Source organism: Myodes glareolus, chromosome 7, assembly GCF_982192425.1.
Source record: "Myodes glareolus chromosome 7, mMyoGla1.1, whole genome shotgun sequence".
In the NCBI taxonomy this organism is placed as follows: domain Eukaryota; kingdom Metazoa; phylum Chordata; class Mammalia; order Rodentia; family Cricetidae; genus Myodes; species Myodes glareolus.
In genome coordinates, this window is record NC_142032.1 from 67,110,861 (window position 1) to 67,136,670 (window position 25,810).

General features: G+C 46.0%; 1 protein-coding gene across 1 annotated transcript in view; it reads right to left on the minus strand.

Annotated features, from left to right (window-relative positions):
- Mgmt (O-6-methylguanine-DNA methyltransferase) overlaps nt 1-25,810 on the minus strand; it is a 246,714-nt gene that overhangs the window by 33,064 nt on the left and 187,840 nt on the right. Inside the window, exon 3 of the mRNA XM_048455259.3 lies at nt 17,772-17,932. Coding sequence (XP_048311216.1) covers nt 17,772-17,932 — 161 coding nt within the window. The remainder of the gene's footprint in view (nt 1-17,771; nt 17,933-25,810) is intronic.

Below are 25,810 nucleotides of genomic sequence, written 5' to 3' on the forward strand. Positions count from 1 at the left end.
GTGCTGTCTGCACACCCCGAAGGCGGTTACTTTTTTTTTTTCTCTTGCCCCTGATCAGCTTTTGCTAATCGTAGAACTTGATTCTGTGAGTAAAACCAGACATGCTTTCTACGCCTGGCTCCCGTGCAGCATACAGGCAAGACAAGCTTGTGTGACAGGCGGCTGCGGTTCATGCTTCCCTGTCATGGGACATGCAGACAGGGACTAGATCTCGGTGGGCATACCTCCATTAATCCAGATTCCCCGACAAATCGACACTGGGCCACCCGGCTGTTGATAATTACAAGTAATGCTACTGTGAACAGTTTTCATGCATTTGCTAAGAGCGAGAACACGGGGTAATAAGGCATGAGAGCACACCTTAGCCTGCAGCTGCTCTACCGTTTGCCCGCCAGTGTGCGTGGCAGCGGTGCTCCACAGCCTCACAGACATTTGGTACTGTGAGCTTTCATCTCCGCCATCTGGGCCTGGGCACACATCTTTCATAATGGCTTTAATTTGGACTTCGTCAAAGACGTTCAACAATTTCATGCACCTGCAGGCCAATTTGCACATACTGCTTTGTGAAGACAATGTCCTCTGTCTATATGTTGATGGGGTGTCCTTAAATTTTCACATCCTGCTTACAAACTCTCCAATAGATGCTTTGTAAACATCTCTCTCCCTCTGTGATTTGCACATTCATTTTGTTTTGTTTGGTTTTTTGTTTGTTTATTTGGTTTTGAAACAGGGTTTGTATTAACAGTCCTGGCTATTCTGGAACTCTCTTTGTAGACCAGGCTGGCCATGAGCTCACTGAGATCTGCCTGCTTCTGCCTCCCAAGTGCTGGGATTAAAGGCCTGCACCACCACTGCCTGGCCCATTCATTTTCTTAATAGTACTTTGACTTGCAACAATATTGGCGGTTTCTCTCATGGCTTTATTTCTTGGGAATATATGAAACACCTGCCTAGCCGAATCCCAGCATAATTCATACTTTTTCTTATAGCCATAGGATTTCAACTTTATGTTTAAATGTATCTTAGAGTTTATATTGATTTTTGTGTATGGTGTGAATATGGCAGGAACCAAGCTAGGTACACTTTTGAAGAAGGTCATTCAGTTACTTAACCACTGTTGAGATGTCTATTTCCCACCTAAAGATAAAATAACTGAAAGTCTTCTATTTCAGTTATGTGTGTATGTGTGTTTGCATTATGAGTGCTGTTTCTGCGGCGGCCAGAAGATGGTATCAGGAGTTCCTGAAGACTGTGGTGTTAACAGGTGGTGGTTCTGAGCTGCCTGACCAGTGTTCTGGGAGCCAAACTCAGGTTCTCTGCCACAGCAGTGTGTACTTTAGCTACGGAGCCATCTCTCCAGCCATCATGGGTCATGGTTTTGGGTTTGGATTCCTATCACAGTGTCTTGGACACCATAATTTAAAGGAAGTTTTAAAATCAGGTAATGCAAGTCCTCCAACTTTACTTTTTTTCTGTCTGTCTCTGCGTGTATGTATTTATGTATGTATCTATCCATCTATCCCTTCACTATTTCATACATACATATGATATTCTTTGAGGTACCAGAGGAAGAGGAATCAGAGTCCTCATTTTTATTTTCCAAGATTTCTTTAGATAGTGTAGGCTCTTTACAAATAACATTAGTGTCAGTTGGGAGTTTAAAATCCTGGTTGAGAAGAACAATAAGAACAGCGTAGAGAGAACTGGCCTCTTTGCAGCATTGGCAGTTTTAGGGATAACATACATCCATTTATTTTCTTGGTCTTGTTAATATAGTTCAGTGGAGAAGTGTTCCATATATTCATTAATGCCAAATACTTTACACAGGACAATATTATAATTATTTTAAATTTGTTATTAACATCTACTACCATACAATAATAGAACTTATAAATAACACCTTGTTGAATTAATGTATTTAATATTTTCAAAATTCTTTGAGATAGTCCATGTATCATATAACCTAAAAATAAAGATAGCTACGTTTAATTCTTTATTATATACTCCTTCTATTTCAGTTTTGTATAGTATTAGTTCTTTTATATTTTAATGTATGTGTGCATTTTCATGCATGCGTAACTATGTGTAAATAGGTACACGTACACACACACACACGTGGGCATACATACACACACACACACACACACACACGGAGGGGGTGGGGCTAGGGGTCAACTTTGACTGACTTCCTCCATTACTCTCTACCATAGTTTTTGAGACAGAACCTCTCACTGAACTTGGGAGTCAAGGATTGGCTAGACTGCCTAGCTAGAAAGCACCAGGAATCTTCTTATCTCTGCCTCTCCAGTTCTGGGATTATATATGCACATTGTAGCCTGACTTTTTGTAGCTGAGGGAGGCAGGCAGTTGTGTCCTCATGCTTGTGTGACAAAAAATTTACCAATTGAGGAGATACTTCAGCCTTTCTTTCTTTCAAAGTATGTATGTCTTATAGAAAACATTTAGTAGAGTTTAGCATTTTTTTTAGACAAGTCTGCTCATCTATGCCATTTTACTAGACTCTTACAAACATTTACATTTAATGTAATTATTGACATGGTTGGATTAGCGTCTTCCAACTCACTACTTTTCCCATCTACTCATTTCTTCTCCACTCTTTGGTTTTCTTTTTGATTTGCTTTTAAAATAAGCATTTTGTTTTGAGCTATACGTCTTGGCTTTCAGTGGCAGTCTAGTATTGCTAATATGCATCATGATTTATCACCGTCTATCCTTAAATAACGTCCCACATGCTCACAAGAACATAAGAAACATATCACAATGCGTTTCCAGTCCCCAGTCCTATCTTCTGTGCTACTCTTGTTACCTATTTTACTTGTACATATATTATAAAACCCCAAATAGGGAGTAATACAAAATAAATTTTACTGTGAGTAGTTGATTATTTTAAAAATAAGAATGCTGAGAAAATATTCACTACCCTAGCCTATATATTTTCTGAGTCTAGTTATGCTCAGTGCTCTGGGAACACTCAACACTCAGCTTCCCAGTCGCTCTGCTTCTGGCTTCCAAACACACTCGTGACCGTATTCTGCATTAGGCTCAAGGGGACACCAGACTCCTGGAATTCCTTCTCTGCACAGCTCCCTCTCCTCCAGCACTCTGTCCACAAATGACAGTCAGCTAGGACAATAGACACATGACTATAACAGACCCAGTGGTCACAGCAGCAGTTTTAAAGGCAAAGCCTGAGAAAAACCCACATGATCACTGACAGTGGACAGGGAGAAAACGATGGACATTTGTAACACGGGATTCTCCACAGTAGCTTAAGAGATGGATGGCCTCTGTAGGACTCCAAATACCTGTTCTCATAAGCACAGGAATTGGAAGAAGCAACTCAGGAAGACACTGATATTCTACTCATTTAAAGGATAGGGAAGGTGTTGCAAAGGGGAGGGGGAGACTGGGTTGGAGCAGGCTTTCATAGCGCTGGCTGGAACACGTGGCTTGCCCTTTGTTGTTTACATTTCGCATGCTCATGTGACTACTCTTAGGCCTGAGGTAACGTCTCATAGTAAAATAACAGAAGCATCCATATCCTACCCACATGCTCTAGAACTGCTCCAGCAAAGCCCCCGACACTGACGCTCCTGTATCCTGACAAACGACTCAGCAGGCACCTGCCATGTGACCTCTTTCCTCCATGTTCAGAACAAGAGTGGGGTATAGAAGAGACACTAACAAAGCTAATGCCTGCACTCCAGGGGCCATGGGGACAGGAGTCCTGCTGTGTGCTTGTCCTCTGGAGACATTACACAGTGTTCTGGGAGAGAGCTGGTACCCTGTGTTGTTCACTGCCAGGTTAACAGCTTCTGCCACGAGTCAGACACTGGGCTGTGTGCTTCGATAGGCAGGAGGCCACTTCTAGACAACCTGGAAGTGGGCAGAGCAGCTGCAGCACTATGGTTGAGTGAGGTAAAGCTCAGTTGAGGATCATGTGTCCCTCATCACTGCTTCCCCCAACTCATTCTGTCTAGTACACGTTGAAGGAAGCCTTAATGCTGAGGAACTCCCTATGAGGAGTAAACAAAGAACAAAAGTCAGGAGCAGAGAGAGGAAATGTACAGGAAAGGGCTACCCACAGGCTGAATGACTACAGGCCCCTGCAGAGTGGGAGAAGAATAAGCAGGAAGTGGGGAAAGATGCGAGTGTGTGCTGAGTTGGAAGACCCAGCCACAGCGGCAGCCACACCATATCACCTTCCGTGGCCTGGCGAAGGGGTAAGTTCTGACCCTAACAGACCTTCTCATCCTGGAGCCCAGCAGTCCCCTTTTCAAACAGCCACTTACATTTTAAGATTGTATGTGTATTTGCATGTGCGTGTAGGCATGGGCACGCCATGGCATGTGCATGGAAGTCAGACAACAACCTGAAGAAGTTGCTTCTCTCCTTCCACCATGTGGTCCCAGGCATCTAACCCAGGTCACCAAGCTTGGCAGCACGGACGTTTATCTGCCAAATCATCTCACAGGTACGTGGAGAGTCGTTTACTGTGACCTATGACTCTACAGTATACAGGGAGATGAAATTAGAGGTGGCAGGGTATTTTCCCCCCAGTAAAAGCCATAATTGTTGCCAGCACTTAGTTGAGGGGAGACTACAAACCCGAATGGCTTCTGCACAGCTGCAGGGTGGCAGGAGTCACATTCCCTACAGCCAATAACACAGAGCAAACACAGCAGAGACTTAGGGAGGCTCACTGGAGGCGCTAAACAGTTCCTCAGCATAGACGCTGAGTCTTCTCTGAGTACCAGACCATGTAGAGCTTGGTACTGAGTTTCACCCTTGACTGTGTTTACTGGAAAGGACATACCTAGGTCATTAGCAGGTAGTTCTTGGGTTGGGTCACCACAGCTTTCTATAGCACAACTATTGCACTCACTCAGGATGTCAGTGACTTGGGAGGTGTTAGGGCTTGAAGGAAGCCCTGCTAAAATGAATAAACCCAAGCCCCTCCCCCAGGACCTCAGAGCACAGTACTTTTGGAGATGGTCTTCTGGGAAGTGAAGAAGTTCAGTGGGTTCTGACGCTGAGCTCTGATCTGACCTGGCTGGTATCCTCAGGAAGTCAGAGAGCTACTAGAGACGAGAAAAGATCACAGAAAGATGGCTGCAGGACAGCGTGCCATTCAAAAGTTGGGGCCTTGGAAGAAACCAGCCCTGCTGACACCTTGATCCAGGGCTTTCAGCCTCCAGATTTCTGAGAAAATTTCTATCAATCCACCCAGTCAATGGCAATTTTTATGGCAGTTCAGAGGATGTCGAGGTTGCCTGGGGTCATCAGGAGGTCAGGGACAGTGGGCACTGTCACCACACTCCACACCACACAGCCTCACCAGTGGGTACAACTCCCAAGGGCCTTGCTGAGATGGACAAAGGTGGTGTGCTCGGTTCCCAGATATTTGGAGAGGTCAAAAGGGGGGGGGGGGTGTTTGCAGAGTATGCTGTAGCCTTGGCTTCACCTCAAGAGCCAGGCTGTGTACTTCAAGACAAGACAGGAAGTAACAGTGGAGGATTGTAGTTGCTCAGAGGCAGTGGCTCTGGCAAATGTGTGAACACTTTTCTGGGGAGGTCAAACAAGTGTCTACTCACCCCAGCTAGAGCGCCAACAATAAGCCAAAGAAATGAACCCGCTCTAGTCTACTTCACTGAACCCATGATTTGCTGTTGTGTACAGGACCTGGTCTACTTATGAGTGACTCTGTTACTGAGGAAACAGTCTCTGTCAGCCACCATGAACTGTTTCTATAGTCTCTGGCAAGGGCAGACTTTGTGAATGCTTTGTTGTTAGCAACCATTAACTACCTATAGATGATGTGGGATTCCCCTCTGTATGTTATGAATATATTTTATTACCATTGGTTAATAAAGAAGCTGCTTTGGCCTATAGCAGTGAAGAATACATCCAGGCTGGAAGAGATATATAGAGAGTAAGAGGAGTCAAGGAGACGCCATGTAACTGCTGAAGGAGAAGAACGTGCCTGCTGGAACCTTACCAGTAGGCCACAGCCTCATGGTGATATACAGATTAATAGAAATGGATTAATTTAAAATGTAAGAGCTAGCTAGAAAAACGCTTAAACTGTTGACCAAACCTTATTGTAGTAATATAGTTTCTGTGTGATTATTTGGGTACGAGCGGCTGAGAAATGAAAGAGCAGTTTCCTTCTACAAAGTGGTGCACCAATGTGGGGCAACTCCATCCACATAAAAACTCAGAGAGCTTGGGAAGGAATTCTAGACACAAAAGAACAGAGTTAGGCATAGCTTCTTGGTAGTAGCATTTTTTCAGATAGACTGTTAGCTGGTGGCAAGCAGAGGAACAGCTCCTTTATGAGAAATCTTCCTGACTCAGTGTTAGCAGCCAAAAATTGCATGATTTCTTTAAGATCTGGCTTCCTGGTTCGTGCTGGCAGCAAGAACTGGTCTGGTCCTGTTACAGAGCATTTAAATGGGATATGTGAGCACTGTGTTACAAATTGCTTAATGGAGACATAGACCCGCTGTGTCACTGAAGCTGGGGCAGTGGGCATGGCTCACGGAGGCAGTGAACATGCCTCTGCCATTTTGTATTAGGCGGAGCAAAAGTCTTTAAAGAGGCAGTAAAAGTAATATAAAAGAGTACAGATAGTCATAGAATAAAGGAGTAAAGAAAAATAAGCCACCTATAGAAAGAATATACACAGAGTCTAGATTATGCGTATTATTGTGTTTTCTTTGAATTTTTTTATTTTTATTTTATTTTATTTTATTTTATTTTTGCTGCAGAGAGACACTTGTTTCTGGAGGCTGCTAATTTAAAAAAAACATAAGGGTATCTTGACTTCAAAATTTGGGTCTAATGATATGTTTCTTTGGAAAAGAGGTTCTGCTTTTGTTTCCACAAAAGATGAGAACCTGCGGATTCCTTCCAGGCTAAAGTGGCTTGATGCAACAAGACCCCCGAAAGGTCTCCATGAACTAATAAAAATATTTTGCCCAATAAACAGCAAGGAAAACCCAAATTCCCAAAATGACTGTTTATAAATGTTTATTTTCATTTAAAAAGGCATGGTTGATTATAAATGGTTAAATGGTCATATTCAATCTCTTTCTTTAAAAAAAAAAGCAGGGAGATATGATATAGAGATGAATATTTTGCATTGGTATGGATCTTGGTCTACTGATACATATTTAAGGTTGATTCTGTTACAGTGTGTATATGTATTCCTGCTCTTGTTTAAGGTATTGTGTCTGTGCAGCTCATTTAAAAATGTATTTTATATAATTAAGAAATACAGATTAATAGACAGTCATCTATAATAGTCAAACTGTAGGCATGTTAGTTAAGATTTTCTATATATACAGAGATATATTTCAGTTAGATAGACATCTTCAACACTTCCAAAGACCTATAGAATATGGTATTTAAAATGTTTTAAGAACTTAGGACTTTTCATGACAATGAGACACATCTGCTCCTGGCAGCATCAATCTATTTCAAGGGGAAGATGGGCATCGAAGAGGCTCCTTATGGAGTTTGTTAGTCATTTAGGCAAGAAACTTCTCTTGCCTGGACTTCTTGATGGTATGCTGTATAAACTGGACATGCAGGACCCTCAGAAAAGTGACTGCTGAATTTGCCTAAAGAAGGTGAGACAGACCTTCAGGGTTCCTGCTTTATGAAAGAGTCTGTCAGACATTCTGCAGGACACAGAAGACAGTGACAGTGACTGACAATTCAAATTTCCTGCTTCATGGGAAAGTCTTCTGGATACTATGGGCCGTAGGCTGAAGATGGATGTTCCAATGTTACAGAAGATCTTTGGGAGACTGTCCATGCAGCGAGATGTCTCTCTCATTCTAGAACTTTGGAAGTGTCTTACAGTGCACTTCCTGATTACTTGGGTGATATTATATACTTCTGGGGTCTTTGAAGAGTTGAAGAGTAGATAGTTATAGTTTTCCATAAATTAAATATAAATATTGTAACTGTAATTCTTGCTTGATACCTATTTTGTTATATGTAATGTTACTATGTTAAAGCTAAAACCTTTCTTTTTATTTAGACAAAAAAGGGGGAGATGATATGGGATTCCCCTCTATATGTTATGAATATGTTTTATTACCATTGGTTAATAAAGTAGCTACTTTGGCCTATAGCAGGGCAGAATATATCCAGGCTGGAAGAGATACATAGAGAACATAGGTGGAGTCAAGGAGATACCATGTAGCTGCCGAAAGAGAAGGACACACCAACTGGAACCTCACCATCGGTAAGCCACAGCTTCATGGTGATACACAGAGTAATAGAAATGGGTTCATTTAAGATGTAAGAGCTAGCTAGAAATACACTTAAGCTATTGGCCAAACATTATTGTAATTAATATAGCTTCTGTGTGATTATTTGGGTCTGAGTGGCGAGGAAAACAAAAGAGCAGTCTCTGCCTACATATAGATCCTTAAGGGAGGAGGGAGGTTTTGTGAGCCCCTCCCTGTTCCATGACAGAACACAAATGGACCTGGTCATATGCAGGTTTTCTATCGAATATTCAAAATGGCATGGGTATGTCATGCCTAGAGGACGATGTTCTACAACTGGGCAGCAGCTTCCCTTCACCGGGGCACTGTACTTCCCAGTGCCGTTGTTAAACTCTTGCAGATTCAACATCATGAGGCAGAACTCTAGCATAAGACGGTTACACAGAGCAGCAACCAAGCAACCCCGAGAGTCTCTCTTTTGCCTTCTGAACCACTCCTCACAGCCAGAGTCAAAACCTCCTGTGGATGTGGGGCTGCTCGAGCAGAACAGGAGGCTACGCTGGTCTTGTACTTAAGGGCTTTGTAGAAGCCACAAGTGTTGGCCTCAAGGCCGATGTGCCATCCCAGAGGCCAACCTAAAGTCAAGTGTTACTCTGTGGGGTCATGAGTGGTCAGGCCGGTCAGCCTGCTAACATAGTTGGTGCGTCTCCCTTGACGCACTGGATTTCCTGGGAAGCCTCCCGAGGAGCAGGGCAAGGCTGCTCGGCTGTCAGTTCATGGTCAGCCCCAGGCTACAGCGGGGAGCAGCATCCCCCTGCCTTGACCCTAGCAAGGCCGGCTTTTTAAGACAAATTGGACCATTAAATAATATTGAAATGAATCAGCTTTAACACAAATAAACGACACCCCACCCCCATCCCCCGGTGAAATGCTGAAAACAAAAATCTGTTTTCTAAGGAGAGAAGCAGGTATCATGGCCTCTTGCTGTCCTTAGGTGGAGAGGTGATCCCGGCCAGGTGTTCGGTATGAACCACCATGGCTGGCCAAGCAGGGATCCGTGACGAAGGCTGTAGTGCACATCAAAAGGTGTTAATGGTTTCAATATTTATCTGCTGCAGGGAAACACTCGAAAAAGAAGACTGGAAAAATATTCTGCTAATGGCTGTGTCTTTGCCATTAAAATGAAAAGCTTAATGCATCTTATAATCAGAGGACAATTTGCAAATCATTAAGAGAAATGTAAAATTCCATTAAAATACAAATCAAGAGACTCTCCCCGGACTAATAATCTTTTTGATATTATTTTGCATTTCACCATTTCTGTCCCGATACCCGGGCCCCGCAAATGATCAGCTCTTGAGCACACTATTTACCACCGCCTACTTCTTTAACGAGAGACGGAGGGAAGAGGGATCTGCTATTCAGAGCAGGTACTAATGAAGAATTCCATATATTCTGAAATTTAATTAAAACCCCAAAGATTTCAAATTAGATGCAATTTGAAATGCCTGGGGCAGAAATACATGCACTCGCGTGGTGAGGGTATCACACTGAAAGCTGATACCGTAATTGGTCTTGATGTATTTTTGTGTTGCTGGGCTGAAGCACAGAACTCATAACCATATAAAAATTCTCTGTAGATTACCTGCTCATTGAAAATGCCATCACTCAGGTAGGCCGCCACTAAATTACCGCGCTACTGAAATGCACAAAGTGATTCGGAGAGTACAGTGGCACAGCTGGTTGACGCTGCCAATGAGTTATGCATGCGTCAACGCCGCCTTTTTTCTTAGTAAAATATGCTCAGTTGAATATTAAAATATAATTGGCATTCAACCTAAGTAGCTTAAACCATTTTGTTATCTTCTTTTAAACCGATTTGGCTCCTCCACGGTTATTTTCAAGAAGGCGACGCACAAACTAATGATAGCATCGCATTCGGCTAGATTTGTGCTGTTTTACATTCGTCATAAATGGGTATGGTTTCCATAGCCTGCCAGGGCTGGCCTTTAATATTCGCTGCTCTTGAACATCAAAGGCCCAATTCTTGGGGAAGGAAAAGGGGGGGGATATGCCATTTATGTTCGTTCTTGCATATTTTATTCTGAGAAGAGGAAAGAGATGCGAATTTCTATGGAAAGGGTGTCGCGGCTGCAATAAGCCCGGCTGTCACCCTGGCTCAGTTGCTAGGTCTTCCCAAAGCCATTTACTTAAGGAAGGGCTCAAGAGGAATATCACACGGCTTGGAGGGGTTGCAAGGGGCAGAGGAGCCCAGTCCAAGAAGGAATGTTTGTTTACTTTTCTATTTAAAGGCAGACAAGGTGCACACGTGGGATCAGAGCCAAGTTTATGAATGGGTTCCCTTCACACAATACGCATTTGTGCCCTAATTAACAGTAGTCGTCAAGGAAAGAAAAGTAGTTGCCATAGTAACAGACCGGATACGTTCACACTGGCTGAGGGACAGGGCTCACCTGCGACTCCCAAGCACTGTCAATGCCTGCCTGAACACTCTGGCGGAAGCACACCTCCAGGTGAACTGAGCTAACAGCAGAAAGTATTTATGAGCATTTGAAAATGCTCTTTCCCTGTTTTGTCCAACTTTCTTCAGAAGTAATTTACTATACGGCATAAAAACATGGCCCAGGGCAGGACACACTGGTGAGCTCCCAGGGTCCACAGTCCTGGGGGTTTTCCCAGCATCACAAAGCCATCAGCCATTCTGGTGGCTACTGACCCTGGGAAGGAGGGATGCTTTTTAACTCTAAGGATCGGACTTTTCCTTCTGCCAGAAGACAGCAGGCCTTTAGATAGAGACTCATAAATCTCATATTTCAAGACTGAGTGAACATATGGGTCCAGCTAAAACTCAGGAAATCATTTAAATTAAGGAAGGGTTTTTATTCTTCTGTCTCCTACCATTAATTTTTTTGACATTATTCTTAACTATATACCAATACTTAATATATTGATAATGTACAGCCCAGTTCTATATTTAAAATACTGATAATATGTAGCCCAGTTCTATGCATGCTTTAGTAAAATATTCATCTATATAGTTAATATATTCCACTTCGACTCCAAAAATTTTAAACGACTAAGATTATCTGTAATATATAAACACACAACATTCTAGGGCAACGAACTAAAAGATGTGACCTTTTTGGGAGTAGCATATGTTTATCTGGTCCTAACAGCAGGGAATAAAACTTTGAAGACCCCCTTTGAAGTGAAAAGTCTGCCTTGCTTTCAAAAAATTAGTGATTTGATAGATAATTTGTGTTTTCAGAGCTAGTCTCAAATGTAAAAACCTCTACAGAATGGAGTGAGATGGTGTCTGTCTTCTCATGTAGAAAACTGAACATAGGCTGCCTCTGGAGAAGAGCCACACCCGAGATCCAGCATCAGGATTCTGCAGACAGCCCCTCTACGGGCTGACATAACCAAAGGGATTTATTTTTCATAGACACTTTTAGAGATTTGCTGAGGAAAATCTAGAGGCAAGTTGTAGTTTTTTTTTTTTCACAAAAGTAGCACTCACAATGTGACTGGGGCAGGGGTCCTTGGGATCATCAGCTTGAACGTGACCGGCTTTTGCATGCTCTTCTGTATCACCTGCTAGACTTGGTTAGGTTGCATGGTGGAGCCCTGCCTCTTTGGGCAGAGGCCTTCACAAGTTCAACCCCCTCTACTCATGGAGACCTCTGAAGACTTTGGGGATCAAAGCCTAGACTGCGTCTTTAGCTACAGACCCAGCTCTCTGGTTGCTAGGTTCCCTAGTGCCTTGGTAACTGCTGACTGGTCATGGGCTCTTGTGTATAGAGGCACCCCGAACTCCCACAATTTCTTAGGGGTCTGGCTGGTTGTGATTCTGCCCTGAGATGGCATTCAGTGTATTCCAGCCTTCAGTGATCCCGACAATGGGTCTACCTTACATTGTACTAATGGAAATCCAGGCTCTGAAGCAGCCTTCCTTCTCTCTAACTGCTTCCAGCCATCCCCATGATAGTTCTGGTTAGCTGTGGCAACCCTCAACTATGGTCTCCTAGTCATGCTCTTGAGATTCCCAGGACATTTCCTAAAACACTGCAGTGACTTGGAAGTAACTGGTAATGCACAGTGCCTTAGCTAACTGTTCTTAAGACAAAAACAAATGCCCACGCCCTGGGTCTGCTATGTGCACACGCCTAGACATATGTACACACCGCCAAGAGCTTCACCTGTCAATAAATGGCAGCACACCACCCCTTAGTGTGCCACTGTTACAGGTTCCAAGAAATTATCAGAGACTATCAATGCAACACAGGGAGAAACATGCCACAGAAAGTACTCAGGAGACTTGGAAACTACTTCCTTTTTCGCAGGGGACACAGCTGGGGACTAAACTCATGGTTTTGCCAGACAAATACTGCAGTATGGGCAAGCACTGTACTACTGAGTCAGCTCTCTGCCCCAGAGCTAGTTCAACAGTTTCTTGTAGAGCATATTTCTCAGGGAGGGTATGTGTTTGTCCATTAGGGCTTTGGTGTCTTCTGGGGAAGGGCAGCCAGTGCCGACAGAACTTTGTAGACACATAGGGAGCCAGAGAAGCCTGTGATCTATAGCACCAGTCCTCCAAAGACACAGCCAGAGGGGGTCAGGAGACCCAGAGGCTCTCCAGGATGTCTCCCCTGAAATGCTGCTGATGTGGGATTCTCCTCTGTATGCTGTGAATATGTTTTATTACCATTGGCTAATAAAGATTACCATTAGTAAAAAAAGAAGCTGCTTCAGCCTACGACAGGGCAGAGTAAAGCCAGGTGGGAAATCCAAACAGAGATCTATAGAGTAGGTGGAATAAGGGAGACGCCATGTAACTGCCAAAGGAGGACACACAAGAACCTTTCTGGTAGGCCACAGCCTCATGCCAATACACAGATTACTACAAATGGGTTAATTTAAGATGTAAGAGTTAGTTAATAAGAAGCCCGAGCTAATAGGCCAAACAGTATTGTAATTAATATAGTTTCTGTGTGATTATTTGGGTCTGGGTGGCCATGAACGAACAGTCTCTACTTAAACGCTGCCTTGCAGCAATACACCTGGGAACTCCAAATCAAGAGCCCCCCCCACACCAACTATCAACACTGGAGCACACTGGGCTGTATGTGACTTGGATACTCAAATGTTCAGATGTGCTGGGCAGTCAGTCAGCCAGGAGGAAGGATGGAAGTCTCATGGGGAGGTTGCTACTGGAGAGGTAACAGTCCCAGAATCAGGCACCATCGGGAGCCTCTGGAGCAGTGGTTCTTAGGCTTCCTAACCCTGCAACCCTTGAATACAATTCCTCATTGTATTGTGGTGATCCCCTAACCATAAAATTACTTCATTGCTACTTCCTAACTAATTTTGCTACTGTCATGAATCATAATGTAAATACACGATTTTCCAGGATATCTGATAAACGACCCCAGGGAAAGGGTCGTTCGACCCACTCAAAGGGTGGTAGACTGCTACTCTAGAGCAAGTGATAGACACCTCCACATAGCTCTGAAGCAGTGGTGTGGCTGTGTCCTTCTAGCCTACGGGGATGTGATCTGTAGGACAGGGTGCAGGTCCTGTTAGCTTGGTGGCGCACAAATGTCCCTCTGCATCTCTTTTGGTTGCCTCCAGGGCACACTCTGCACCCATGCTGGCCTTTCACACCTGCTGGCTCCTGTCCTACCCATCTTTGTCTTTGATCCTCCCACAGTTCAGGCTGCAGAGTAGAGGGATATGCTGGGCTTCGTCTCATTTTAACCCTGCAAAGGGGGCATGATTATCCTGGGGGGCCCCACCCTTGCCCTCTGGGAGCACCTTTACTTGCTGAGTCCTAGGACATGACATCACAGGCTCCAGGCCACTGTTCCTTCATAAAGAAATGCCCAGATAAACCAAATGTTACTAATCTTTGTAAAGTCCCCAGGTAGCAGAAATGAGGTTATAGTTTAGATCTACCAAATGCAGTTTCAAAGGGTTCAACTTAATACAGGTTATATCCTTAAAAGGCAAGAACTGTACACGCAACTCGTAGAGTAGTGGTTCTCAACTTGTGGGTTGCGACCATGTCACAGGGGTCACTTAAGACCACTGGACAACTCAGATATTGACATTATAATTCATAACAATAGCAAAATTATAGTTATGGATTAGCAATAAAAATAACTTTATGGTTGGGGGCCACCACAACACTGCATTAAAGGGTCACAACATTAGGAAGGCTGACAATCATTGTCATAGAGAAATCCTGGAAAGGAGAGGTGGCCTTGCCTTTGAAGGTCTGCAGCTCCATGGGCCAAAAGATACCAAGTGGGGGCCCAAGGATGAACTCAAATACAACAACCCCCTTTAGAAAATCTTGTGTGTATAATTGTACATGTTTGCATACGAGTGCAGGTGAGTACAAGCCACAGGGTAGGCATGAAGATCGGAGACAAACTTTGGGTACCACCAGTCCTTTCTTTTATCTTGTTTAAGACAGGGGCTCCCTTATCCTTCCTTCACCACTGTATAGGCCAGGCTAGCTGGCCCAGTAGCTTCCAGTAATTCTCCTGTCTCATCAGAGCTCACAGGAACACTGGGGTAACAGGTATGAACCACTTCATCTGTCTTACGTGTAGACACGTGGAATCTGATCCCAGTTAGTTAGGCTTGGACAACAAGCACAGCACCCACGGAGCCATCTCTCCAGCCCATAAGCCCCTTCTTCTAGAAACAGGTTGAAATGGACAGATCAGGACTATGGAAACAAGAAAACAAAACAAAAACAATCCACAACAAACACTGTTCCTCACCCCCTAAGAAAAAAGACATGCAAAAGCATGCCTGACAAATCCAGAAATCAAAATGCACAGAAAAATGGAGCAGGTAAAGGAAATTTAATTCTGTATCAAAGTGGACCTACTCTTCCTGCTCCCCAAGGACACTGAGATATCCCAAGATGCTCTCCTTCTGCTCTTTCCTTGGCGTTACAAGATGCAAACTGGACACATGTGGAGTGGACCCAATTAATTCCATGTAAGCCAGGGTGCCCTAACCAACCCTAGGCCTCCTCCAGGCTGTAAAATCTGCACACCTGGTCCTTGCCCAGGAGCAAACGACTACACTAAATTAAAAACACCTGGCCTGCACATGCTAGGGCGTGGGAAACCCTGGCCCCCACAGCAGCCCCTAACTATCAGGGGCAGGCCTGGTCCATGCAACCTTGGGAGTAGACAGCCCGGGTCTTAGAATTCCTGACACACCAGGAGGAAAAAGCGTTCAGAAGAAGCCTCGCCCTATCTAATACTGCCAGAGTGGATCCTGTCTGTCCGGAAGTGCTCACCTATATTGTAGAGCTGGGGGTGGCCCACAGCTTTACTCTATTCTGATGGTTCGATCTATCTTCCTGGCTCCAAAGATCCACAAGGACCTGCTGGCACAGGGCACTGCCACTGTGTGGGCCTGATGTGGGCTCTTGAAGTGCTGGAGACATGCTTGGGGATTCTTGGGATCTGGCACCTCAGTCAGGAGTCCACTGATATGCACGGGAGCGGAAGAGAGTGTGGCAGGGCTCCTCTGGATCTCTTACTGCCGAGGAATCCCTGGCTCTTCTAGTGCCACTCTTGGTGGGCACCCTCCGCTGACCATGAGATCACACTCACACCACACCTTCTCCAGGTCACTGGTCTGGTCTGTTTACGGGCGAGCTACTCTCTGGACCCTGGTGGCACCAGGCCAGCAGACCCCACTGTCTGGCTTGCCAAAAGTGAGTCATTTCCTCACAATTTTGGCCTCCACAGTTTTCTTTAAGTCATAAAACCAATCTCAGGAAAGGTTAGGATTTTACAGGCTCATTCTTCATCTACTACCTCATGGGATTATGGAGATAGCTCTGCCTCTATAAGATAGTTTTCTATCCTGAGACCCTGAACTGTGGTGTGTTTTCTCTCTCTCTCTCTCTCTCTCTCTCTCTCTCTCTCCCTCCCTCCCTCCCTCCCTCTCCCTCCCTCCCTCTCTCTCTCTTTCTCTCTCTCTCTCTCTCTCTCTCTCTCTCTCGCTCTCCCTCTCTCTCCTCTCCCCCCCCTCCCCCCCCTCTCTCTCTTGCTCTCGCTCTCACTCTCTCATTCAGCAGGCAATAACCCCAAAGGGAGGGACACAGTGGTTGGAAGTGTCTGACTCCTCCCTCACTTCCTTGGACTCCATAGCAACACCTGTCCCTGGTGCTGGGCAGTTGGACATGTTCAACAGTCACACGCAGTTACTTCAGTCACTGCTCTCAGTCCCCCCACAAAGTGTGGGCAGGTACACACACAAATTCTCTTCCGCAGTGGGTGAATGATGAAGGCGTGGTCACTGGATACGCGGTGTCCTGCAGATACCCATTCACCTCTCCCAGAAACCCCTTAACAAATTCTGGCACCCCTGCTGGGCACAACCTTCCAAAGATAATCCTGGATAACACAGGGGTGAACAAGGTGCCCATTCATTCCAGCTGTTCTTTCAGTTTATTTGCATAAAGTAGATTCTTGTGTTTTAGCCCCTCACTTGTCTGACCTCCTTAGTGAACCTGGTCAGGCAGCAGCCTGAACTTAGAGGGCTTCTGACCTTGTTTTTTTTTTTTTTTTTCTCTCGAAATTCTCCAATTTCAAGTGTGAACTGAAAAGCAGGCACAATTCAAAGATCCCTAAATTATAATTAGGAAACACCATTCTGAATCTCAAGATTGCTTCACCATAGTTAAAAAATATTATAGTTTTCCCCCTTAAGGAGACACACGTATTTGCATGCATATGTCTAAAGTGAATATATACTAATTTATATGAAATGATTTCTTATAAAAAAAGGTCAGTATGCAGACTAAATTTCTGCTATAGGTCCGGAATGATCTTAGCTGCGGTAATTAATTTCTGTGCTGAACAGATCCAAACAAGCTTTAGAAGAAATGGGATGTTTTCTTAGATTACTGGGAGACCTTCAGTGCCCTTAGCCAACTATATTTAAGCAATGCATTTAAGATTCATCATTTAGAACACATACACGGTAAGCTGGAGAAATTAAAACTTATCTGGGAAGATGCAGTGGCAGAGTGGACTCTGAAGTCCCTGTTACCAAGTCACTTCACAGAAGTGGCTAACTGTCCAGAGACAGGGCTCATTTTCTGTGCTGTTGGCAGGCAGAGAGTTCAAGCCAACAATAAGCTTATTGAAGAATTTACTGCCATTCAGATGTGTTCCCATTTAAACCTTTCAGCCAAGCCAGAGTCAAGAGTTGATCTGCATGCATCATTTTTACTGCTTTTGCCAAGAATTATGTGACCATGTGCCAAAACTAACACAACCACTCGGAGTGGGCGGGGTCGTGAGCTCTTAGCCTTCGGCCTTCGGCTTGGCTGCATGCCGCCTGTGTTTAGATGGGGTGAAAATTCCAAGCCTGTGCAGTCAGTAAACGAGCTGTGATGTCAGCCATAGTTAATAAGTCAGGCTCCCCAAAGGGAGCACGGTTACCGACCTTGCTGGAACACAGGGTGATGGAGAGCCGGCAAGGGGAGCCCCTCCATGGCTGCAGGTTCATGGAAATAGGCTTCCAGCCAGGCTGTGCACTGCACCAGGGGTTCTGGCGGTCCCTCCGGCCCACTGAGCAACTCAGGACTAGCTGGGGCCTCTGTGGGGCTGCAAAAGGGATAAGACGCTCAGTTACCACACACATGAAAAGCATACCTACTGCAGCTAATGGAGGGAGACTGTTGGCCACTCTTCAGGCTGAGTCTTTGCCAGACACACAGAGACCTCCAGATAACAGAAATGACCACTAAGGGACGTTGGGTGGGAAGGCACTGCAGTCAGTCCCCATATTTACTTTTCCATCCCCAGGCTTATTATAGGCAGGGAGGGTCCAAGTTTCTGCAGGCATAGTGCCTGGGGATGGGAACCAGGAGCCGGCACACAGGAACATCCCATGCCCCGGTGTAGGGCTTGAAAGTCAGCATCATCAGCTAACCACCACCCAAACTATTCTCCCCAAACATCAAGTAATCAGACCATACCATCTACATCCCACATCTCGCCCTGAACCCCCACAGCAGAAGGGGACCGGTCCCTTCTCAGATGGCTCTGGGCCACACCTTTGGAAGCTCCTTAGAGTACACTGACCCATGCTCCCTAGCACCAGTGGCAAGTGACATCACCATATGAGTTTAGTGCTTCGAGGCTAGTGGGGGTGACTCCCTCCTGCCTGGGGTGTCTAGCTGGAGGTGCTTAGTAACAAATCCTCCTGCTCACTCTCTGCGGTCCCCCTCCTTCGGCTGATGCCCTGGCGTTTAAAACCGAAACGTTTCCTAGCCGTTTTGGACGGGTTCTTGCTGCTCCTCCACGGAGACGTCTTCTGTTCCTTGATTTGGCCCTGCATGGCGCCCACTGTTCACGCTCAGCTGGGGTCTGCCTTCGAGGATGTGCTCCACAGGCTAAGAGCGCACGCTGGGAGGGAAGGCCACTTCTGTGCTCTGGGCTCTGAGCCTGGAGTTTTATGGCAGACTCAGTTTTTGTTTCAATTTTCTGGGATCCACACCCAGGAGGCACAGACACTGGATCTGATTTCTCTGGTGAGTTTTCTCCTTCTCTCTATTCCCGGCTCTAGACAGCAGCATGCTTCTGTGTGACTTCTGGGCCTGGACGGCACAGCTCCTCTGGGTCCTTCTTACGCATCGCGGTGTCAAAGTTCTCATGGGAAGGTGGAAAGGCCTGGATGGTGTAGAGGTGTAGATTCCTTGGACTGTAAATCTCACCAGCCTCCCTTGGCTCCTGTGTCCTGTGAGGGCTGGCACAACCATTCACTCCACAGGTCTGGGTCCACACATGGCCATCTTGGAGAGGAGGGGAGGCCTTCAGTCAGCTTTGGAAATGCCCCCCCCCCCCCCCGTCATAAGTGTGGCAGGTAAGGCCGTGGGCCTGGACTCTGGGCCTGGCTGCCTATGGAAAGTTGGTAGAGAGCAAGATGGGTTCCGCAGACAGAGGTCACCAGAGCTGCCAGGGGTGGAGATGGGGACAACAGCTTCAGATAAAGACTAAAGCGGAAAGCAACAGGTCAGAGCTTAGAGGTGGGGCAGGAAGGTCTCAAGTCACAGAGGAGCTGGTTCCCAGAGCTCCAGATGATCCTATGGTCCTATGGCAGGGTGTCCCATGAGCATGACAGGGAAGGTTTGGATTGAGGAGGCGCAAGGAGCTGGTGTGCGGCTCCTTCCTTGCTTGTGTATTGCAGATCTGACTCTCACAGGCAGTGGCCGACTTTCAGCAGGCGAACAGGCCTGGCCTGTGCAGGTGTGTAACTGCTTAGGACAGCGTCTTCCTGGGGGCCTCTGTGACTCCACTGAGTCCCTGCATATTTCAAAGAAATGAACTTCCAGGGTAGGATGCAGAGCAGGGTTCCTTTGTATTGTTTTCAGAGAGAACTGGAAGTCATTCAGGAAAGGCTTTAGACGCATATGAATGCTTTGGGCCCTTAGGAAGGAACCAGAGGATGGATGGAGAAAGAAGCCCTAATGCATGAAGATACAAGGGCAGATGTGGATGGTTGAGAGGAGACACCAGGCCTGGGAGGATGGGACAATAGCTCAGCTGGCAAAGGACTGCCACACAGGCATGGCGATCTAAGTCAGACTGTCAGTGTCACAGTGAAAAGGCTGGGACCACAGCATGTGCTCAGACTCTCAGTGCTGGGGACGGGAAGACAGCCTAGCCCTCTTGGTGAGTTCCGACCCAGTGAGAGGCCCTGTCTATAGAAGATGGACAGCACCTGAGAAGTGACCCAGAGACTGTCCTCTGTACCCTCCAACCCCTACATACACACAACCGGGCCCTGAGCTGCCCAGTCCTGTGGCTATCACAACTGGTCTTTCTGAAACTGCTAAGTGGGGCCTCATTCCGTCCTGCACCTCAACAAACAGGTATGGGTCCCTTCCCGCCGCCACTGCTGCCTGTTACACCCCAGGTGGGCCCCAGGGATGACAGCTCGCTCCGCATGCAGACTACAGGCCTCTCTTGGGAGTCTCCTAGGGAGATGGAACTGTCTCATTGCCCTGATTGCTTTCCCTATTAGCAATGTCTGATCATGGGAAGGGAAACTTCTGCCCGTGCCTGGCTTCGATATTACTCAATTTTAGAGATACATGCTCCGTGACTTCATTCTTCCTCTGTTGCTCACTAACCAAGGGGATGGCGTGTCAAGGATGTCTAAAGGAAGAGATGGAGAAATACATAACGTACTTTGCCCTCCTGGTCCCTGGCAATGGTGATGGCGGGAGAACTGAGGGAATAGGGAAGAGGTGTGGAGTTTGCTGGAGGTAAGCAGGTCCCTTTAGAGCAAGGCAGCCAGCAAGGAGCCTGTAGTCTTCAGGGTTCACGCCACCTGCTCAGACAGGCACTGACTAAAATCCATGGCTATGTGCACAGACTCTCAACCAAGGACACAGGAGGGATGGGACTGCCTTTAGGTCCTGTACAAACCACCACCTTCATTGAACATGAGTGGGGGGTGGGGAGGCGTAGGTACAGACAAAACAGATAGTTAAGGCTAGTTAGTACCCCAACACCAAGGCCAGGTTAGTGTGGGTGCTGATGGGTGCTGCACACAGGGGTCCTGACGGACATCAGTGTTCACCGTGTGAGGGAACACTTTTAAAGCATGAGTCTGGGCCTTCTGTATTTCCCAGCAATGGCTCGGAGGCCTCTGCTGCCCATGTTGGCCTTCCTTCCACCTTGCAGGGGGCGAGCCGTGTCTCCTAGCATTTCCCACTCTTAAAAGGATATGTGAAGAATTTTTATAGTACTAAAACTCATCTCAAATTGATTTTTTATGCTTGTGCTAAAGATCTCACCTCTGATTCACTCCGGGGTTCTCTCTTTAACTCTTTCTCCATCAGCACTGGATAACTAGCCATGGGTGAAACGCAATTAAACAGCTTTGATTCCGAAGCAAGGATTTATGGGGCTACATTTAAAATGAATGGCTTTAAACACACACATAAAACCAGATTTTTAAAGCCATGACACAAATTTCCATTTCTACAATAAAATGAAATTTATTCTTTTGCCCTGCCCTCTTCCGCCGGCCTTCCCGGCTGTTCGTCCAGGGAAGAGCTCTGGCGTGACAGCGGTGCTAACAGCTGCTCTTATGATGGAGGAGTTTCTCCAGACCTCCCCACTGAAGAAGGCTGAGACTCCAATAATTAGGGGCTCTGTGCCCCCGCTCTTTTAAATGTTATACTCAAGTTCCTCGGGACCAGCCCAGAACAAGCTTCAGACCCTCTGAGAACCACTCAGTATAGTGCTTGGTGTCACTTGGGGACACTTGTTCCAATCTGAGTGGCTGACATGGGTCCATCTCTCTAGGCCAGCACGTCACCTGTCCCCATGGAGGTCTCAGAAGGCGAAGATTGTGGTACAAACCTCACTTTTGCTTTTTAACTTGGCTTTGGAGGATGGCTGGGGGCTGGAAAAAAAAAAAGAGGCCCTGTTTCCTTTAGCTTCTGCTATAGAAGGATAGAGTATGAGGCATTTTAACACACCGTGGGTGGGGTCTACAAGAAACCTGCAACTGTTGGTAATTCCAGGTCAAAAGCATCTTGCTTCCTGGGATTCCAGTGCTGTGGCTGGTGACTTGGAGGAGGGAGGACTCACGGTCCATGGCAACTCTGATCATTTCTGCCCAGGGCCAAGATGGGTGGCTCCAAAGCCCCAGTTGAGACTTCTGCCACATGAGCAGAGCTATTCTTTCTGTATGACGCTTCCCTATCAGGACATGGACACTCTTAGGAACAGAATAGAAGACAGGCAAGACGAATTCAGCCAAGCCTAACAGAGACGGCCCCAGTGCAGTGTGGGGTGCCCATCTTGTCTCCTGAATTCTGCCAGGTTAGTTCACCACTGAATGGAGACCAGGTACGGCAAGGCTCTGGACAGCAGGTGGGTCATCTCCACAGCCTTCCACGGGAGCCTTGCCTGGGGTCTCGTGCTTTACCAAGCGGTGCCATGTGCATACCATGCTACAAGGGAAACATGAAAGTCACACCTGCCACCACCTCCTCCATCTTTCCCGGAGTACAGATTCACCCAAGAGTTTAAAACATGGCCCAACCCATGGGAGACTTGGGGATAGAGAATTTGGGGTGCTTCAGGAAGTGTCCTGAGGAGAGAATCACCTAAAGGCTCATTTCTAAACGACTTCTACTTCCCGAAGCAGTAAAACAAATGTACTTAACCGTAAACATCATTTGCTATAAGAAAATAGGCTAGGACTTCTTTAGAGTTGTTCACACGTGTCGGAGCCACGCATGGACAGTCACCCCCAAGGTGGGTGCTGCTCTGGACATTCAGAATGCAGAAGGACAAGGACTCATGCCATCTCCTCTGTGACCCAGTCCCTCCCCTCAAGGGGGGACTTTGCATCCTATGATTTGGGACCATTAACTATGACAGTAGAGGGTCATACGAGAATTCTACAGATCAGATTTCTTCCAGACTCTGGCAAGGAGCCGATGTAGGCTGTGTCCTTCAGCAAGGTGCAGGGGAAGCTGTGTGGCAACGTGTGGCGTTCCTGGCAGGGCTCTTCATAGGAGGAGGAGCCTAGAGCAGAGGCTACACGCAGCATACTGGACAGCCGTAGGTGAGGAACATTGCCTCCTCTGGCTTCCAGTGTGTGGTGTGGAGGGCGGGGGAGCCTCTGGGACTCTGGGATGGAGTTCCGGACTTCACAGGCTCACTGAGGCACAACTACGGCAGAGGTGACTTTCTAAACACCGTGCGGAGACTCCTGCTCCGCCATGCTGGCACGCGCACAATTATGTCTAATTTAGAAGATCTCTAGCCGAGTGGGTTGTGTTTGATGGATGTGTCCTGCATCTAATTATGCCTTCTCACTAAAACCTGGGCATTTTTCTTCCAGGGGTAGGATTGAAGACAAGAAACAAACTCTGCTACCTGCTATCAATAAAGACTGCTTTTTAGAAAAAGGCAGACCGAATAAAGCCTTTCAACCTTTTTCATTCCAATTCAGTGACGGTCTGATTCCATTCACGGCTTACTGGGGAGCGTGCCCACCTAGGCGGCCCCTTCCTCGGGCACCTGTAGCCAACTGTGCAGATAGAGGGGACGTGAAGGTGAGGCACGCGGGGCAACAGCAGTGGCTCTTACTTAGATGCCTTTCAAACAACCCTATGCTTGAAGGGGGTTACCAAGGACTCTCCAGTCTCATGCCAGTTCATGAATGAACAGTGAGTGACGGCTCCCTAGCACTGCCTGGTGGTGGGAGCTGTCCAGACAACACTCACATGCAGATCTGACAGCTCATCTTTCCCGGGGTGCTGTTAAGATACAGAATAGATACAGTGAATTAAAGAGCAGATGCCAACATAAGAAAAGGCAACCTCAACAAGGAAACTGAGGCAAGGTGAAGAGCCACAAAGGCACACCAGTAGAAGCTTGCAACTGCACTGAGGTCATGCTGCTCACCAACAGCTCACGAACATGTGCTAATGACGTCACTACACACACACACACACACACACACGCACTATTCTCAGTGACTCACAGGTCGGCTATGTCACAGATTTACCACCCACCCAAAGGAAAGTATAAGGATAATAACAATTAAGTGTCGCAATTACTTTTTGTCCACTTAATACACGGGAAGTGGGAATCTTAACTGAGGCATTAACTGTCTCCATCAGACTGGCCTGTAGGCAAATCTGTAGGACATCTCCTTGAAGGCTCATGTGAGAGGGGCTAGACCATTCTGGGTGGTGCCACCCTGAGGGAGGTAGTTCTGGGTTATATAAGGAAGCAGGCTGAGCAAGTCAGGGTACGCGAGCACATAAGCAGCATTCCTCCACGGTCTCTGCTTCAGGTCCTGCCTCCAGGTTCTAGCTTGACTTCCTGCCCTAACTTCCCTCAGGGATGGTATGTGGTATAGAAGTGTGTAATAAGCACTATCTTCCCCCATGTTGGCTTTATCGGTGTTTACTACAGTAGAGTAAGAATACACACCACTCATAACAAGAGAGCTTACAGAGAGCCTTAAGAGCCTTGTTACAGTACCTGCTGTGGTCTGGCTCTGAAACGTCTTCCAAAGGCCCACGTGCTTTGATCACCAGCCTGTGGCACTATGGGAGATAGCAGATGAGGCCTAGTTGGAAGGAGTTAGGTCAGTGAGGTATGCGCCCCTGAAGGTGGTATCAGAGTCTGGCCCCTTCCTCCTGTACTCTGCCTCCCAACTGAGTGAGGTGAGCAGCCCGACCAACCATGCATTCCTACCGTGATGCTCTAGAAGGACAGGAACTAGACAGCCTGTGGGGAAGGCAGTGACACTCTACAGTCACGCAGAGGACTCTGATGTCCACTCAGCACTGTTTCATTGAGCTGTTCCTATGGAGTCCATGGCCCTTCATCCCTGACATGAGTTCTATTTTTATAACACCATCAGCAGCCATGAAATGATATCTGTCCCAGAGTCAACAGTATGAGAAAACTTTATGAATTTTTAGCAACTTTCCATTTTGATGGCTTTAGAAAGTCATATGGATGCTGCTAAAGTTGGGTATCAATTTCCCACAAGCACACCAATCCTTCGAAACGTAGGCTCACTAAGACAAGTAGGGCAGAAGGCTCCTGATTTCAAGGTCAACCTGAGTTACACAATGAGACTTTACCTCAAACAAAATTTGAGGCTCAAATAAATTCCAGATCCGAAATAAAACCACAAAAGGATTTATTATAGCATTTTAATACATCCACAAAAATTGAGAAAAGTTTATATAAATTTTAAACTCTTCCCCATAAGGATTACATATTTTTCTTAAAAAGATAATTGTGTGTTAAAAACACATCAGCAATTAAAACCATATTGTAAAGGCAGTTTAGATAGCATACACAGGCTATTAGAATATCTTAAAAAGGCAATATATACCTTTACACATTTAATGTAAGTCATTAAAAGAAAAATTCTATTTTATCAACACTTTAACATATCATTAAAAGTCTCCAGCATTTGACAGATGAAGATAAAAACACCCCAAAACTACAGATGAATGATCAGGTCCCTAATGATTCCAAAACAATTATAGGATGCAGAGCAATCTAGTTAAATTTTATTCAAAAGCTGACTACACTTGTGTTTTCTTTTATTTTTCTATCAAGAAACCCATGAGGCTTAAGCACAATTCATTATGTATGAGACCCCACTTGCAGTGCTCGACTGTTGATTAATAGCAAAGTTTGCTGTATGTGCGCCTGCAACATTAGACGCATACAATATGCTAACTTATTCTTTCGCTGAAACTAATTATTTACAAAAATGACTACTTGAGACTACAATTTATTAAATGCATGCATCCAGTCTCAATTTGGCCCCCAAAGACAGCCTGGAATGAAGATCTTTTACTTGATGTGACAACTTCTGGAAACACTGTTATTAATATTGTAAATGTGGCAAATAAAGAGTTCAAATAGCCTTACGTCTATGTTGCCTTTGCTTCCTACCACCAAGTAGCAAGCAGAGAG